At 37.4% G+C, this 17256-nt stretch overlaps 1 protein-coding gene across 1 annotated transcript in view; it reads right to left on the bottom strand.

Annotated features, from left to right (window-relative positions):
• The window catches only part of CDC73 (cell division cycle 73), a 106347-nt gene that overhangs the window by 74290 nt on the left and 14801 nt on the right, over window positions 1-17256 (bottom strand). The window contains exons 9-10 of the mRNA XM_029962237.1: window positions 7209-7307; window positions 5887-5965 (exon numbers count right to left, since the gene is read on the bottom strand). Of these exons, the coding sequence (XP_029818097.1) occupies window positions 5887-5965; window positions 7209-7307 (178 nt within the window). The remainder of the gene's footprint in view (window positions 1-5886; window positions 5966-7208; window positions 7308-17256) is intronic.

Raw genomic sequence — 17256 nt, 5'->3', positions numbered from 1 at the left:
ATTAAGAAAAGGGTATTTAAGAAGAAAAGAGTCTTTTAAATAAAAGTAGTGTGATGGCAAGACTTTGGACCCTTATTTTTAAACTTGGAATTAGATGCAGAACAACTGTTAAAAAACTCACTTGAGAGTCTTCAATACATTGGAATTTTTCAATAAAATTGCTACAAAGTTAACATCCACATTTCCCTTAGGCGAAAAGCAGGCCATAATAAAGACTTTAACTGCAGGTCTAACACTAAGGAGAAAAGAACGCAAGCAAAGCCCAACAATAATTTCATCATGAAAATCACTGTACTGCAACTTCATCACTCTACTGCAACTTTTTCAGTTTGCCAAATATAATCGGTTTTAGAAACATGCATTGTTAAAAACACCAACATCAACAGATGCCTTAAAAACTACATTGAGAGACTAAACATAATAACTAGTACTGAATAAACAACCCTAAGGCTTCAAAAACATTAACTATCACTAGGGTTTTCTTTTCTTCTCCAGTCATTGCATGTATTATGGTCACAGTCCCACAGTTCAATGACCCAAAGACTGGTAAAAGAACCACACACATTTCTAGTGTGGTTCCTCACTAGTTACCTTTCTAGCATCACTATGTATCAATCTGAGTGACTCTTCTTATTTAAAATAATTAGACCTGGAAATGAAGATATGTACCCTAATGTATCAGCTTTTTGGACTGATTATATTCTCCATCACCATTTGGGCACATGTTCCATTTCCTTGCATATAAGCATTAATGGTCTGAGTGTCTTCTATTTGCTTAAAGCTCACTGCTCTACATCCATCCAGGTCACTCTGCACTTGGATTCTGCACCTGCTGCAGCTCTAGTCATCCAATCCGGGCATGAACTTGAGCTCTGATGCATTACCAAAACAATAATAGCTTTAAAAAGACACATTAGTCTGAATTTCTGGAAGGAAGTCAAGGCAAACAGAAACAGAACAAAGCAGCATGTCTCTTAAAACACTTAAGAGCTCAAGTTAAAGACTTGGTTTGAATTGTGGATGAATAAGATTGAATAACCACTTCTTTTTTCAGCTGTATACTCTTCAAACCCCAGATAGCAACAGTTCTGCAGACTGCCTGGAAATGATTCACTACCCCACTTCACAGCCCCGGTAATTTAATCCTTGACACCAAATTTAATTCTGCGTAAGAGTTTACCGAGCACTCCTTTACAGAACTGTATCCTAACAAGTAAAAGTTTCACATCTGAATTTCCAAGCTACATTAATTACTTTACGAATTCTCTGTACAGTTCATATATAACACCTCTGTAATAATCTTACAAGTAATTAACACCAACATCTTACATTTCTCACGGTACTGTTAAAAGCAATTACAGTATGAATCCACGAGTGTTTTCCAGCACTGAATGTACAGGACTGAAAGTTATCAAACTACTTGGTCACACCAAGCCAGAAAATAGAGATAGACCACAGTCTTTTTCCAAATGGGAATCTCCGGCACATATTCTCCGCTAGGAAAGAAAAAGCAGAATTCTATAATCTTAAAAGAGAATACAATAAATAAAAGTCTAACAAGGCAGTCAAGCTTTAGAACTCTGTCTCTCCTGCTACTAGTTCTGTTCTCCTTGTGTAAATGGAGATCACATAATTTAAAAGAAAATAACTTATAATGAGAAATACTTTATAAAGAAACTTTCTTAACAATGCACAGGAAAGAGAAAGAAAATGTTACAGTCCAGAGTCACTGCAAATTTAATAACTTGACAATCCTCTGTTGCCTCGGCCTAACACTTAGGACTGATTGAAAGCCAGGCAAACTTCTGAAAACGACAGCTATGTCTGAAAATCCAACAGTGAAAAGAATAATTCAAACATAAAATGACAATAGCAAGAAGTCAACAGCAGCTTTCCTGAAGGAAACACTTGGATGCGGTCAACAATATTCTTTTCACCATTATGGACTGGAATCACACGGCTGCACAGCCAGACTCTCACATTTACACTAAGTAGGACTGAATGCTGGTGGAGGGTTTTGTGGTTTTGGATTTTTTGGTTTGTTTGTTTTGAAGGAGTAGTAACAATTGGCTTCTGCTGTGTGGAAACCTTGAGAACAGCAGTATCAGGCAAACAAGAAGAACGCTCCTGGAACACAACTTAAAGGTCTAAACTTGGAGCAGCACAGAGAAACTTGACTTTGCACCTATACTGAGAGATGCACTCAATGGGTCACAAAAATGTTAAACCTTCAGAATTAGCATCTATTGCACACTTTGAAATTACAGGACAAACAAGCACGGGAAAAGGATCATCTCACGTAAAGCCACCAAAAAAAATGGGGGAAAAACAAGGTCTAACATCCAAAACAGTTTAGTACCTACAACACCCTATAGAACAATCACATCAGCTCAAGGTTTCTGTGGACCCCTAGTGAGTTGCAAGCCATATACATCAATAAACATGTATTTAAATATCCAACACTGGCATAAGGAGAGGACACGAGATACCTTCCTAAGCATCAAATGACATTTGGGCACAGGATTTTTGAATCCTGAAAAATCATTTAAAAATTAGGTTGCTCAAGATGGTATGACAGACTGTACTTGGAACAAGATGGTCTGTTGCATGAATAAGATACCACTAGCAAAGGCACACATTAATAAATGACATTATTAAAGTGTAAAAAAAAAAGCTCAAGGGAGTAATGTGAAGGAAATGAATAAAACTACGAAGGTAAAAGTAGAGAAGTTTTAGCAGAGGACAGAGCTCTGCATTGCTGAAGAGAAGATACCATCTCTAACTGCCATCATGAAAGGAGCAAAACCAACAGGAAGGAAACAGCAGTCAAGGACAGTAATTGCAAGGAGTTCATCTCCTCACCTCAAAACCACTTGAGCAGTTGGGCATGATGGATGCACTGCCAAGTAACATGTTCTTCCACTGTGGAAGTATCTGGGACGTACAAGTCCTGCTGCAAATGACATTCTAACGCATTTCCTGTGCACATCACAGAGCTTGAGGAATGTCAAAGATTTCTCTGTCCTGCCGAATCAAAGCTGCAGTAACAAGACACCCATTTGAGAGGGGACTAACAACTCCTGACTCAGGGCTGCCTAAGCAGTTCCACTGACTGCTCGTGGAACTGATTGTGTGCTCTCCAAGAACAGCACAATTACCTCCCTCCTCACATTTACTATTAAAGCAATCTAAACCATTCTGGCAGCAAAGCCTGTCCCATCTGGCATGAAAATTTTAACTAAGTCAACGAGAGAGGCATCCTGATACACCACATCAGAAATAATGATCCATCACAAGAAGCAGAGAAATTTGGCTGCAACTCAGCAGTTTACTTAATACATGTTAAAATTTCTAAATTTACTCTCTTAGTTCTACAAGCTTTGAATTGCTTATGCTAAGAACAAGACTGATAATGGAAAAGTTCTGTATGAAACCAAGCACATAGTCAAAGAAAAAGCAGTTCACCTCTTTGCTGCCTAAACTAAATTCTCATGAATACTGTAGATAGACAATAAGCCACAATCCTGATGCAACCAGAGGAGTCGTCCTGTGAAGCCTTTCTATGGTTTCAGTACCTCTGAGGAAAGAGTAAACAGGTAAGACACAAAGACAGAAGCTTAGAGACATTGCCTCTTTTGGCTTTGTTTCAGTTTTTAGCCAAAACCACCACTATGCCCATTGTTACATGCATCATACAATCCTGCCTTCCAAAATTCCTAGCCAACCACATGTACAGTCATAGAGGGCAAGATGTGGAAACCCTCCAGAAGGACAGAAATCTGTCAGGTTCGACTTCATCTTAGGTGTTACCCATCATTACTAACAAATGTGGATACAAGGACATAAAGACTGCAAGTTATTACACCTTCAACTTAAATAATCACCTTTCTTTTCCTTCAGACTTCTTTCCCAAAAGCCCCAATACTGCAACCTTTCCATAAACATGTGTAATTCCAAGTTCTTACTAGAATTACTGTAAAAAAAAAGTGTGTAAGAAACAAAAAATGCCTTACTTTATTTTTATTGATCACTATTTCTGGTTGTAATCTCCTTTCTGCACTGAAAACTTGGGAGCCACAACTTCATTTTGAGGGGAATTAAATTAAAAATCCCTTAAGGAACAAATTCATCATGCAAGTCATGTGCATCGTTCAGTTTTAAGCAAATGACAGTACCCTGCTGAACAGCATAAGAAAACATTAATGCCTAATTATGGCTTTTGAAAACCACCTGCACTCTGAGTTCCAGTTAGACTAAAATTTTAAAGTTACAGTTCTACAAGAGAATACCCTAGAAGTAAGTCAGATCTTTGCTATTTCTAAAGTTAAGTTGTAGCTGAGGAAGATACCTCCAATAACTCTAGGTCCTTTCCTAAGAAATCCAGATGTTAATGACTAATTCTACATAAACTTCCATAAATGATGTATCAATACCTTCCCTAAGTTAATCTCATGATTGAAATACATTCTTTCCACCACCCACTTGTATTTCCAGTGCTAGGCTACACTAGCTAACTTGGTATTACTCCACTATTTTTAAACTACAGATTTCTTTAAATACACCCAGAAAACTGAAATACAAAATTAACTCCATATGTGACTAAACCAAATACAACAAACCAGGAAGTTAAGGCACATAAACCTGTCCTAGAATGAAGAGCATGATAATGACAATTACCCAGGTAGAATAGGACCATTTCAGGCATTTCATAACCACATCACAAAAGAACCTTTCAAATGGAACAAGACCCTTTCAACTGACCTGAACTGCAGTCCAGTCAAGTCCATTTCAGCACTGACAGAATCCCCACCACCACATTCTCAGAATCACATGACATCGAAATGGATTTTTCAACATGATTAATTACAGATAGAAACATTTTTTCTCTGTCAATCATCTAATGTCTTCTTTGATTTCTGCTCAGAAATTTCTACTCTAAACTCATACCAGTGAGCTGCTTGACAAACTCTTCCTGCCATACAAAACCTGTTATTTTCTGTTCCCTCTTGAACTGCACACATGCAGTAAAAGCAAAAAATACACCCACCTGTTTAGTACAGATGTTGTCTGCATGGGTTGTTTACTAGAACCATGTAATTTGTCATCTAGGACACAGACCATTCCTTTACCTAAGCTTCTTTTTGTAAAAGAGTCCACAATTTTGGTACATTTGAACTGTTAAACTTGCACATTAATTTCTTTCGCTACCTTTTATTTCATACTGTCCAGTTTAGATATATACTATTTTTAACTCTTAATAGGAAATGTTAATAAAAGGGAAACTACTTGGCAAATACATGAGTTTTGAAGACTTAAATTATTAACAGAAGCAAACTGAATAAATACTAGTAAAATTATTCATGGAAGGGTTGGTTTGGTTTTATATTTTTTGTTCCTTTCTTTCCCAAATTCCCTTGGCTTTTGTTATAACAATTAACTCCTCATGGAAGTTAGTTTAGATTATTTTTCAATGCTGAAAAAGCTAGCAAACATCCTGCTTTGGCTTTTTTTCTCCATCCTGCCATGCAATTGTCAATGAGCAGTAAGTAAAATCACTGCATTGAAATATAAGTACACCGAGGCCACAACAGGGCCAAGGACTTCAAAAGGATATAACAGAATATATGACCAAGTTTTCCATAGTAGTTTCATACACAAAAAACCACCCCCATAAACATAGATGCATTCACATGTAGAAATAATTTCTAATAAACAATACTTATAGACTTTATTACTTGAAAAAACAACCTTTAGGCCTAGTTAAAGCTGGTTTTTGTCTTTTCTGAGGTTTGCAAAGCAGAGAAAATCCCCTAGTCTGAACTTCATGACTCGTCATTTTTGGTTCTCTTTTTTTTTTTCCTGAAAGAAGCATTGCAATCAACTTACCCTCTTTGCCTTTAAATCTTTCCTGATCATATCTGTTGTAGGCAGCCGGAATAGGTTGCTTATTTCGTAAAGTGGGATCCTAAAATAGATTAAATAAAGATTTGTAAAACACACTAAAAGTTATTTGATGGTTTGTGAACTTCATAAAGTACTACTTAGAATTACTCAATTGTATAAAATCAGTTCACTTTTGTAGGTGTTTCAATGCATTTGAAAACTTCTGATGTTTCCCTTCAGCATCCACTTACAATCTTACAGAAACAGAGTTTAGAAGCACGTACTGAACGCAATGAGAACAACGTGAAGCCAAACTAAAGTAGCAGTAACCAACTACATTAGCTAAAATCTGTAAGTTTAATGAAATCACTGAGGTTTTGTTATACTTAAAAAATTAGCAGGGCGGGATGGGGAATAAACCAACAATTCATGATTAAGGCTTCAGCCACACAAAATTTTCCATTTCAGCTTGATTAAGCTAAAATTTTGCTAAATAAAACAAATAAAAACAAATTTTGAGGAAAAAAGGCATTCTGTGGAAAAAAGTTTTAAAAAGCGCCAATCTGGAGGCACACTCAATACCAATTCAGTCTTTTTTGTGGATAGCTTAGTTACATATTCACAACTATTCTGAATGGAACATTTGAATAATGCCATGCACAACTTAAGAAATTCAACACAAAGCAAATATTTAAATGTTGGAATTTAGTTCTTTGTTAAATGCAGTAGCAGCAAAAACAAAACAAAGTATGATTAAACAGCTTTTCGAACAGCCACTGAGTTCAAGAATATATTAGGTTTAACAGAACACAATAGTAAACACCACAATACTAAACAAATCCTGTCTAATACCTAGATAGACTTAAACAACAAAGCTCTAAGTCTGTCCTCCTGATTTATTACAGGCAAAAGAAAGCTGGTTCGAGCTGTTCCCACTCATGAGTCATGCTCCAGATTCTTAAACATTTGCTACCCTATCTGTCAGAAAAGTAGCAAAACATTTCGTTTGAAATGGCAGTGCTCTCATCTAATACATTTTTTGCACATCATGCAGGATGTCGCGAGTGTTTGATAGCTGCAGAAGCTGGCACTAGCACTGTAGTCTCTCAGTAACAAGAGCATATTGAAGAAGTTAAACTCATAGATTCAACTCTTCAAATACCAATAAATGCGACTTAAATCAAAGAATAACTATGAAGTCATGCTTGAAAAATGCGCATTCACTGGAAATAAACCCAAACAAATTGTGTATCTAGTAATGAGAAGACACTGTACTCTCACTGTTGGTGTCACAGCCCCCACGTTCATCAAAGCACTGCTCTTACCGTTGGGGCTGTGTTGGGTGCAGGTCTTTGCTCAGGTGCTCGGCCTTCTTCTCTGGCTTTAACTGATTGAAGAATCGCAAAAATATTCTTGGCAAAGTTCTGAAAAACATTTTACATACTCATGAACCTTCCTGACCATCCACATTCCACAGAATAGCAACACCAGTAGAACACATCATTATGTTTCACAAAAAAACCAAAACTAGTCCACCAATTTTCTAAATAGATGTTTTCTGATTAGTCCTGTGAGAAACACAGTTTTAAAGCATCATTGCTATCCCCTATTCTTTAAGGTCCAAACCTGCTAAATCTAACCAGCCTTATTACACCACAAGGTAAACCAAATTCTTCACAAAGCACTTGACATCTCCTTCTCTCCTCTTCCCTACTGTGCCCTTACACTCCCTTTGGAAATCTTCATGCTGAAGCAAGAAGGAAGAATGTTCACTCAAGATTTCCAGGACAAGTCTCATCTCTGAAGCCCAGGCATGAATCCACTAATGAGAGCCTTGGTCTCCCGACAGAGTGCCTTGGGCACAGCCCGTCCCTCGGACTGACCCTGCGTCACAAGAAGGTTTCCTCCACCCAAGGACGTGCAGCTACTCTCAGGGAAGACTCCTTAGGACCCTGGGGAGGCCCTCCCTGGTCCTGCATGGAGCAACTGAGGCAAGACAGCCACACAGCCACCTCCTGCACTTCCAGCAAGGCTCCTGAGCAGAGCAGAACATGCTTCAACTGGTTGTTAATGGTTCACAGGCATGACCCCATCACATTGGGGTGCAGTTCTTTTAACATTCATCTTGAATTATGACTTCGCTCCAATTGGCACCAAGTAATTTAAGCAGTAGAGCTTTTCATGTTACACTGCAAGAAGCAGGTACAGAAACCACATTCCCAAGTCCTTGATTCAAGGTAATTCCAACACCTTCATGCAGTTTTGTCAGATAATCAAGTCACTGAGGCACGAATGAACAAAAGATAACAATCAAGGTTTTAAAAACATATTCCTCTTGATAATGTTAGTAGAGCTGCTTTATTCTACACAAAAATGCAAATGCTAATTTAACTTTTGAAAGGTATATGCTTTTATTACCACTCAATAGGCATTTTAAGCTATAGGGTTAGGTGTACACAATGTCTGTCACTAATGTCAATTTTCAGTCATGGTTCATCAGTAAAAGAAACCTTTTATCAATTAAGGAAAACAGCTTTTTTTTTCTTTTTTTACTTGTGAATTACAAGATAAAGTATTCATAAATGCTTACACTCTTCCAGAGTACTGAATACTAACAATGAAGTGGTGTTAATACCACCAGCCTTATGAAACAAACACAGGAATTACAAAACAAAGACTTCTGGGGTGAATTTCATAGAAATCATTTAGAGAGAGTTGTACTGCAAAGCTTCTCTAAGCCTGTTCACTTGACCTCAGTCAGCATGTTGTCAATCCACTCCAAGCCAGCAAGGCAGGAACTGGAAGACCACCAGAAGCGACTTATAAAGGCAAAGCCATTCCCTGAGCAAACCCAGCTCTTTTGACAAAGTCTGAAAGAACTCACACAAAACTGCATTTGAAGTTTTTTTCAGTCTGAAAAATCCTGGGAAAAAACCCCAACTTTGAAGAGCTGCGAGCCATGCACGTATCAATGATACAAAGATACTCAAAATCAGCTCCCTTCTTCAGAAAATAAGTCTAAACTACACACTTCTACTGGAAATTCAGAGATTTATCCCCGAGTGTGGACTGAGCAGCATATCCATCACAATTCTTGTCATTGCTGTGCTTAATCCCATACTGTCTCTAGGAAAAAATGAGCTACTCCATCTTCTCAAATGCACAAGGAGGAACTAATTAACAAGAGAAGGAATTTTCTAAGAGTGATTGTCAACCCAAAAGCCAAACTTCTTCCAGTAACAAGGGAGCTACAACCAGCTTTCACATCCGTATTTCATTCATAAAACCTACAGTTAACATAGTCTAAAAGTGAGTTTAAATTTCAAATTATGAATTTTTCAAAAGGCCTTTCAGCATCTGGGATTTTAATATTCGGAAATGGCACGTCCTGGACCAAATTTTAAATTATTTCAGGTAAAAAACCCCCAGGATTTTCTCTCATCTGCTGAAAACAAGTCACTAATAAGCATGGAATTAGAAAAGGTTCCTGCCGATGTCTTTTTTTCCACAGCATGAAAATGCAAGTCCCCCAAGGCCACAACTAATGTCTGTTTGGAAGGGGAAAAAACCAGCAGTGTTTTAACAAGCACTCAAACAAACATCATCTTCTTGCTGTTCACTGGCGTGGTCAGGGATGTGGGATTACATTAATATGACAGAAAAAAGATTGAGCAGGATGTCCACTGCAGGTACCAACTGATTTGCAAAGCCCCACACAGTTGCAAGACTGCTAAGTTTTCATTGTTTATACCTTCAGAGATCAGAATATGAACATCCCCCAGCTTCTGCCCTAGATTTAGTTAAACTTAATAATACATTTTCATTACCAAAAACTTCTGATCTGGGGGACAGAGCAGAAAAGAAGGAAAAAAACCCACAAAACCTAAAAAAAAACCCCAAAACCACCCAAATATTTGTTTCTCTGCACTGTCTTAAGAAAACCTGAAAATGCTTTAAAAACAATCCTTAACAAAATCACTAGTATGTAAAATGATAATTCCATCAATTCTTGTTGTTAGCCAACAAGAGCATTGGTACTGCCATGAAAGCTCTCTGTCAATTCAATATCTACATCTAATAATAATTCATCACATTGCAGAGGAGATAAAATGTTTAAGCAGCTACCAAATCAGGTCTTTGCTACTGCCTTAAGTCAATCCTTATCATACCAGATTTTCTGTAGAAGGCCCACTCATGCACTAGATGTAAATTAGTAGCCAGATGCCAATCAGGAACAGCAGCTACAGTCAGATAAACAGCCCATCATCTGACAGAAAGGGAGTCACAGGTTCTTTGGGAAAACCTGCAACAGCATGTAAATTCTCAATATTTACTGGCACAGATGCTCTATCCCTTGCCAACATAGTGACTAACACACACCAAGTCAAGTTACTATCACTGGTGTTAATTTAACAGGCTGTTTGCAGAGAAATACCAGAGCCAGTGAGCTCAGCCTGCTCTGCCGAGGAAGGTTTAATGAAGTCTCATCACTAACTATATTTCTTTTGTAATAAAAATATTTCCATGTAAATATATCAGGGTTTATTCTAAAAAAAATTGAAATCTTCATTCTTCAATTTATCTTTAATTTCTGTTACTATCCATAACCCCAATGCTTATTTACAAAGACTTCTAGTTACTACAGTCACTACATCATGCTAGCAAAAACAAATAATCTTTTTCTAATAATGATCATCAAGGATAAATATTGATTTCAGCTTCATAGAAAACAATTCTTGGCAAAAAAACTGAAGAAAAGTATATTTCATCTCAATCATCTGAACAAAAATAAAAGTTTAAATCTAAAACTAGAAGCATATACGCTTTTACACAATATGGCTTATAGGGCTTGAACTTTCCTACAGCTAAATTGTAACCAATTTTTAATCAGATTTACATTCTGGTATTTCACTGCAGAGAGAGAGGAGCCATAAAACCTCACATAAACTCTTATTTGAGCTGACAATAAGGATTTCTTGTTGGGCATGCATCCCAGGAAGATCAAGAGCTCCAGAATGCTATAAACATTGTCCAAATTATAGTAGGGCTAGACAAAGAAGATTTGAGGCCCTACCACACTTCTCTACACATTTGCTTGATATGCTCAGACATACTGCTAAATCCTTTGCAACCACTGACAGACTGAAAGGCATGATGCTGTACCAGAAAGGCAATACTCCCATCACACATTTTCAGTAATTCCTATGTACTGCATGGCATAAGAAATGGAAACAGTATTCAGATGGTCTCATAAAAGTACAGCAGAAATTAAAAAACTGTTCATAAGGAACACGAAATGATGAACTGTATATTTAGAGGAAAATATTTTGCACATCTAAATTTAAAACACATTTAAATCTGGAGTTTAAATCAAATGTAAAAAAAAATCACTTCAGGCATCACTCTCCTATGCCTCAGAAAATACATCTTCAATTTGCAAACTGTTCACCAACACTGAAGTTGATCTTCTCTCCTCCTTGTTCTTCTAATTCAGAGGTAGTGCTAAAGCACTGCATTTTACATGGTGTGCTAGGCTGCCCTCAGAATCAAAGGTTGAACATATGCAAGACTGATATTCAGGGACAATCCCAAACAACTGCAACCCTGAAAATGTATTGGTAGAATGTGGGTGTGAACTATTAGTATTCTCTGCACTGTGCTTATTCAGATCATAAAAATTTCCACCTTTTCTGACCCAGCATCTTTCCTCACCTTATACAAGAATCCTTCAGATAACACAGCTGGAAACAGGATCCTGAATTCCACAGGAATGCTGAAGGAAGTCTTCCTGTTTGAATGACATACACATGCACCCCTCCCATTGCCCTTATTTGCTTTCATGTGAAGAACATGTCAAATGTACAAGATGCTCAGCTGCACCAGTAAAACTGTTACTAACTGCTGGTGGAAAAAAATACAAAAAAATCAAACACTCCCTTTCACAAAAAGTTACTCTGGGCATTTCTTTATGTTCCAGTCAAAAAGTTAACTGAATTACTACGATAGTCTACTGCAGTGAGCTCAAAACACAGAGATTAGCCCTGTATATTTGTGGACTATGTTTTCAGTAAAAAGTTCCAATTCTCACTTGTTCCATGTTATCTTCACTAAATTTTTAAAGCAAGGGTATTACACGAAAGACAACTGAAACATTTAATTTGAAATAGTAGAAAGGTTAATTCAGAGGTGTGAAGGAGCAGCAACACTGTAATAGCCTGAAGATACAGCACAGCATAAAATCTACTCCAAACTCCCAATCCCCATCATACATAATCCCAGTTTATTTTTCCTATGAATGCAGTATATGGAAATACTTTTAATAACTGTAGCAGTAGTGCTTAAGGATGGTGAAGTTACTTTACAGATGACCTCAATTTTCTTTCAGAAGCATAATGCTTCATTTTACAGATTTTCCTGTCAAATCCGAGGTACCTATATACAAAACAAGACTTACTATTGCTCAGTATAAATACAGTTTTTATAATCTGGCCCATCTTTCCTTAAGTGGTATATTGAAAATGTCTGCACCAGTGCCTAGCAGCAATAAACCTGTCTGTCCAGTTTTACTAAGTAAGCTGATGCTGGGTAAAGTGGGGTTTGGGAACTCAAGGCATACCATGACACTTGTGTGTAGCCATTCTAAAACCATCCACCTGTTCCATTTGAAGGCACTAATAAAACACTAATTCCTATTAGCCTGGCACACCTTTTCTTTTTCAACCGTGCTATTAAATTCACCACTATTGAGAATTTCAGGAACATGGAACAATTCTGCCACCTAGAGTCCATACATAAAGATGCTTTTACAATCAAATGATTACTTTTAAAATATCCAAAAATTTTACTCTCAGACCTTTTAGCTGTCAAAAATGATAAAAATATTATATTAGTCTTGCTATCAAATTGTTTAATTTAAATATCTTTTCCAGTTACAAGATCATATAAAGAATTTACTGCAACTGTGATTATAACTATAGTACTAATCTCCTCACAGGTGACTTCAGTAATAAGAATGCTCAAAAGGACAAAAATACGAGAACTGAAAGTAACTGAAAAAGTGATTTCTCACTACATTTACTTCAAATATGATAGTTACTGTTAAGAGGATCAGGCCTACAAAGAAAATACATCAATTTAAAAAATAAAGTCTGCAAATACTAACTGCAGTTGTAGTACATTCCAGGTGACAACGAAAAAATATGACCACCACAAAGATGAGATTCATATGGGGAAAAATGAAAGGTTCTGCTATATAATACTTATGCACAAGAATAAAGAAAACCACAGAATAACAACATCCTGGAATAGTTCAGAGCAAGACACTGTATCAGATAAATCTGCAATTGTGGGTTACATCCAAGGTAAATGCCACATACCAGTAAAGTGCTAATCCCTCCAGCCAGCTCAGCTATAAACTCCAATCATCTGCACAGTTCTGGACCTCTCATCACCACACACACAAACATACCCAGAGGTTGGGGGTGGGACAGTGGGGAAATAAAAATCAAGATTATAGAATTTAATACATAAAACTCATAGTCATGATCTATGAAATTAAGTTAGAGCTGAGGCTATTCCCTTCTGTATTAATGCCTTTTTTAATGGATAAGGATATACTGGGCATCAAGTAACTTTTTCCAAAGAAAAGTATAGATTACAACATGGCTGCAGTAATTAGAGATATAAAATCTGAAAAACTGTGAAGGGTTAAAAAGCAAAGTTGTTTATTTAATCAAATTGCTTCTTATACAAATAAGATTCCCATGCTTTCAAAACAAAACTTAAGGAAATGTGCTGGATAGTCTAGTCTAAGTCTTTCACAACAGAGAATACAAAAATAAGGATTAAGCCAGGAAAATATTTTATTTTATGCATATAAATATATGCATAAGTATAAAAATTGGTTTTATATTTACAAAAGCTGTAATTCAGAATATTGTCTTAAACTTTTTGTAAATATTAAGCAGGGAAAGTTTAGCTATCCAGATTGTGAGAGAACTGACTTTGTCACTCCGCAGCAGAGAAGCAACAGCAAGAAATAAACCAGACCATTGCTCCAATATTTCAACCTTGACCTAGCAAGTAATATGCACTTAAAGGAACTATCTTACACTAACAAAAAGATACAATTTCATGATGCAAAGGTTATGAAACTAGAGGGACTGAGTTTCACATAGAACTTGGTATGGGATCAGAGTCAATAATTTTTCCATTATAAACAGATATCTGCATAAGGAGCCCACATCCAATCCTTCTTTGATTTTATACACAGCTAACTCCATTAGAAAAATATTTACCTCAAATTCCAATTTTTCATGGTCAACTTATATGGTTCCATTTCGGTGTTTTTCCCTAGAACCTATCCAGGCAGGCAATAATGTTAAAATGCCATACAGGTCACTCTAGACTCCTGCCTTGCAGTGCCTTCAAAAGACACAAAGCTCAAGGAAGACAGTAGAGAAAGGTTTTACATTAACGTTAAAAGCTGAGAAATCCAGCAAACCAGCAGCTGGCCCAGCCCCAGGCAGCTGCTGCTCACAGATATGTAAATGTGTGTGTGCCTGGACACACCTACACGGAGTGTGTGTAGCCCTTGCTCCGGCTTTGCAGCTCAAGAGATGTAGCAAGGTTATGTGGTACAACCTTTAGCCTTCCCACATGTTTGACAGGATGGATTATGTTATTTCTCCTGTACATGGGGTCAGAGTTCACTTAAGCAAAGGTAATTCCAGTAGACTTGCAACTGTAAGAAAATATGACTGAAGAGTGCTAGCCAAAATTTCAAGTTTTAGCAATAATCTGTAGCACATTCCCGTGTATTGGGTCTGGCTGAGATGGAGTTAATTCTCTCTTTGCAGCCCCTGTAGTGCTGTGCTGTGCACTGATAGCCAGAAAGGTGTTGATAACATTTGATAACACCCCACTGTTTTGGCTACTGCTGAGCACTGCTGGCACAGCACCAAGGCTGTCCCTCCAGCATTTCCTCCTCACCAGCAGGCTGGGGGTGGGCAAGATCATGGGAGGGCAGACAGCCAGGACAGCTGACCCAAACTGACCCAAGGGATATTCCTTACCATATGACATCTGCTCAGCAATAGGAGCTAAGAGAAAGGGGGAGGAGAGGCAATTCTTATTACCATATTTGCCTTCTGGAGCAACTCCTAGGTGTACTCAAGCCCTGCTTCCCAGGAAGTGGCTAAAGATCACCTGCTGACGGGAAGTAGAGAATAAATCTTTTGTCTTCCTTTGCTTCCACACACAGCCTTTGCTTTTATTAAACTGCCTTTATCTTGACCCACACATTTTTTTTCCATTTTATTTTCTCCCAGTCATCCTGCTGAGGAGGGGAGCAGCTTGGGGGGCACCTGTCATCCATCCAGCCAATGTCAACCTACCACAGTCTACAAAGAAAAGGATGGAAGATTTTTTTTTTAAAGAACATCTGAAATGCTCAGAGCTCACTATTCCTATGAGAACACCAGTTAGTTTCAAAAAGTTATAAATTCACAAGGCCAGTATTAGTGCATTTCCAAGATTCCAGCTTTAAGATTTCTCTACACACAAGCAGAGCATGTTTAACCCAGCCCACCCAGTTACCATGCTGCTTATCTAAGAGATATTTCTGAGCAATCTATGAGATTAAAAATAAATAACTAAATATAAATCAACTACATCAGCAGTCACCGACAAAACCACACTCTCCAAATACACCTGTGAATGCTGAAACTCCTGCTCAGTCTACTTTAATTTGTTCCCACAGGGAGAATTCAAGTGCTAAATACATTTACAGTAGAGATGCAATGAGGAGGTTTTGCCTTCAGAAAAGATTGCTGTAGCCTGCTACAGGAGATTATAAAAACCAAAGGACTGTTCAGGAAGGAAAGCCAGAGGAAGGATGTGAAAGGAAGGAATCAAGTACAGACACAGGGGCTTTTTCGAGATGTTCAATGGTTTGTTTTACAAAATGACCAGATATTTATCTAAAAACATGTCCAAAACAGAACTGAAGCCTGTGCAGAGAAGTAATGCAATACTTAACATTCCAAATACTTATGATGGTAAATATTCTATGTATGGATTCAAAACTCTAGCTACCTGAGAAGATATCTAACTTCGTATACAAAGGTTCTCTCAATAACAAAGTTATAAAAGTAATGTTTTGTTAGTGTTTTCCCCTAATATTTGCAGTTTAGAAAGTGTCAACACTAATTCTGACATATATTCACCAGACAATATCTCAGTTCAAACTGATTTAACATACATAAAAATATGGTGAACTTAAACTACTCTCCAGAAGCAAGTGCCATAGTCAATGGCATGACCAAGAACTCATTCATGATTAAGCAACTGAAGTTACTGTGTCTGCTTCATACAAAATCCATCAGTAGAAACACCAGTGAGACACTTGCAACACCTTATTTAAATATCAATGTACAGATTAAAAAATTTTCACTTTTTCTCCTTTAAATTTCTCTCCCTACCCCTGTACTGTTCCTCTCCCACAGCAGATACAGTTGTATTGGGTCTGAAGGCAGCAATTCCCTCATTCTGACTTTTGTGTGTGTTTGTGAAGGTTAAGAATGAGAACTGAGCTGCATGAAGAGTGAGGACAAACAGATGAGATGAATTTTAAGCCCCCGACATTTGTGGTTGTTAAAAGAACGGTAAAGGAAGTCAGAAGCAGCTCTAGCATGAAGTGCTTCTATTGCTTTTGAAATCTGACTACATTTTCAGTTGGTTAGACTGTCCACAGACTCACCAAAACAGCAATGTTGTGTTGTAAGCCTTAAGCCAAACCTGAAATTAAATTGCTTTAAACAACATACACTCTCAAATAGTTCTAAAATTAAGCTACGAGAGGGAAAAAAATCCTTAGACTAAACAAATGCAAAGTGGCTCTGAAGAATGGTTACATAAAAATGTCCTATTATTCATAAAAATCAAGAGGACTACACTACAGACTTGGGGAAAGCCAACAGACACTTAAAACGGGCAGTGCAGGATGACTCATCCACTAGCAATTAAATCAAACACTGTATTTTCAAAAGAAGGTTGAACTGCATAAGAATCATACAGAAAACTATAGAAAAATACCTCAAAAGATATTCTAAGTCAACAACATAAAAATAAGCAAGGACACAAACTGCACATTCTAGTAATCTTAAAACCAGAAGAGGACAAGTGAACTGACATGTCTGATTTTACAAACAATAGGAACCTCACAAAAATCAGTACAAGCCAGCCAGGGATCAATGCAACATCTGATCAAAAGAGGGTAACCAAGGGGGTCAGACAGATAAAGGAGCTGTGTGATGCATTATAGAAACCCTAAGAGTCAAATAAACTGTGAAGGACAACCACTGAATGACAGTA

Source organism: Manacus vitellinus, unplaced genomic scaffold, assembly GCF_001715985.3.
Source record: "Manacus vitellinus isolate BGI_N305 unplaced genomic scaffold, ASM171598v3 scaffold_44_pilon, whole genome shotgun sequence".
In the NCBI taxonomy this organism is placed as follows: domain Eukaryota; kingdom Metazoa; phylum Chordata; class Aves; order Passeriformes; family Pipridae; genus Manacus; species Manacus vitellinus.
The sequence above is the reverse complement of the archived record's forward strand: the minus strand, read 5'-3'. Positions and strand labels throughout refer to the sequence as shown.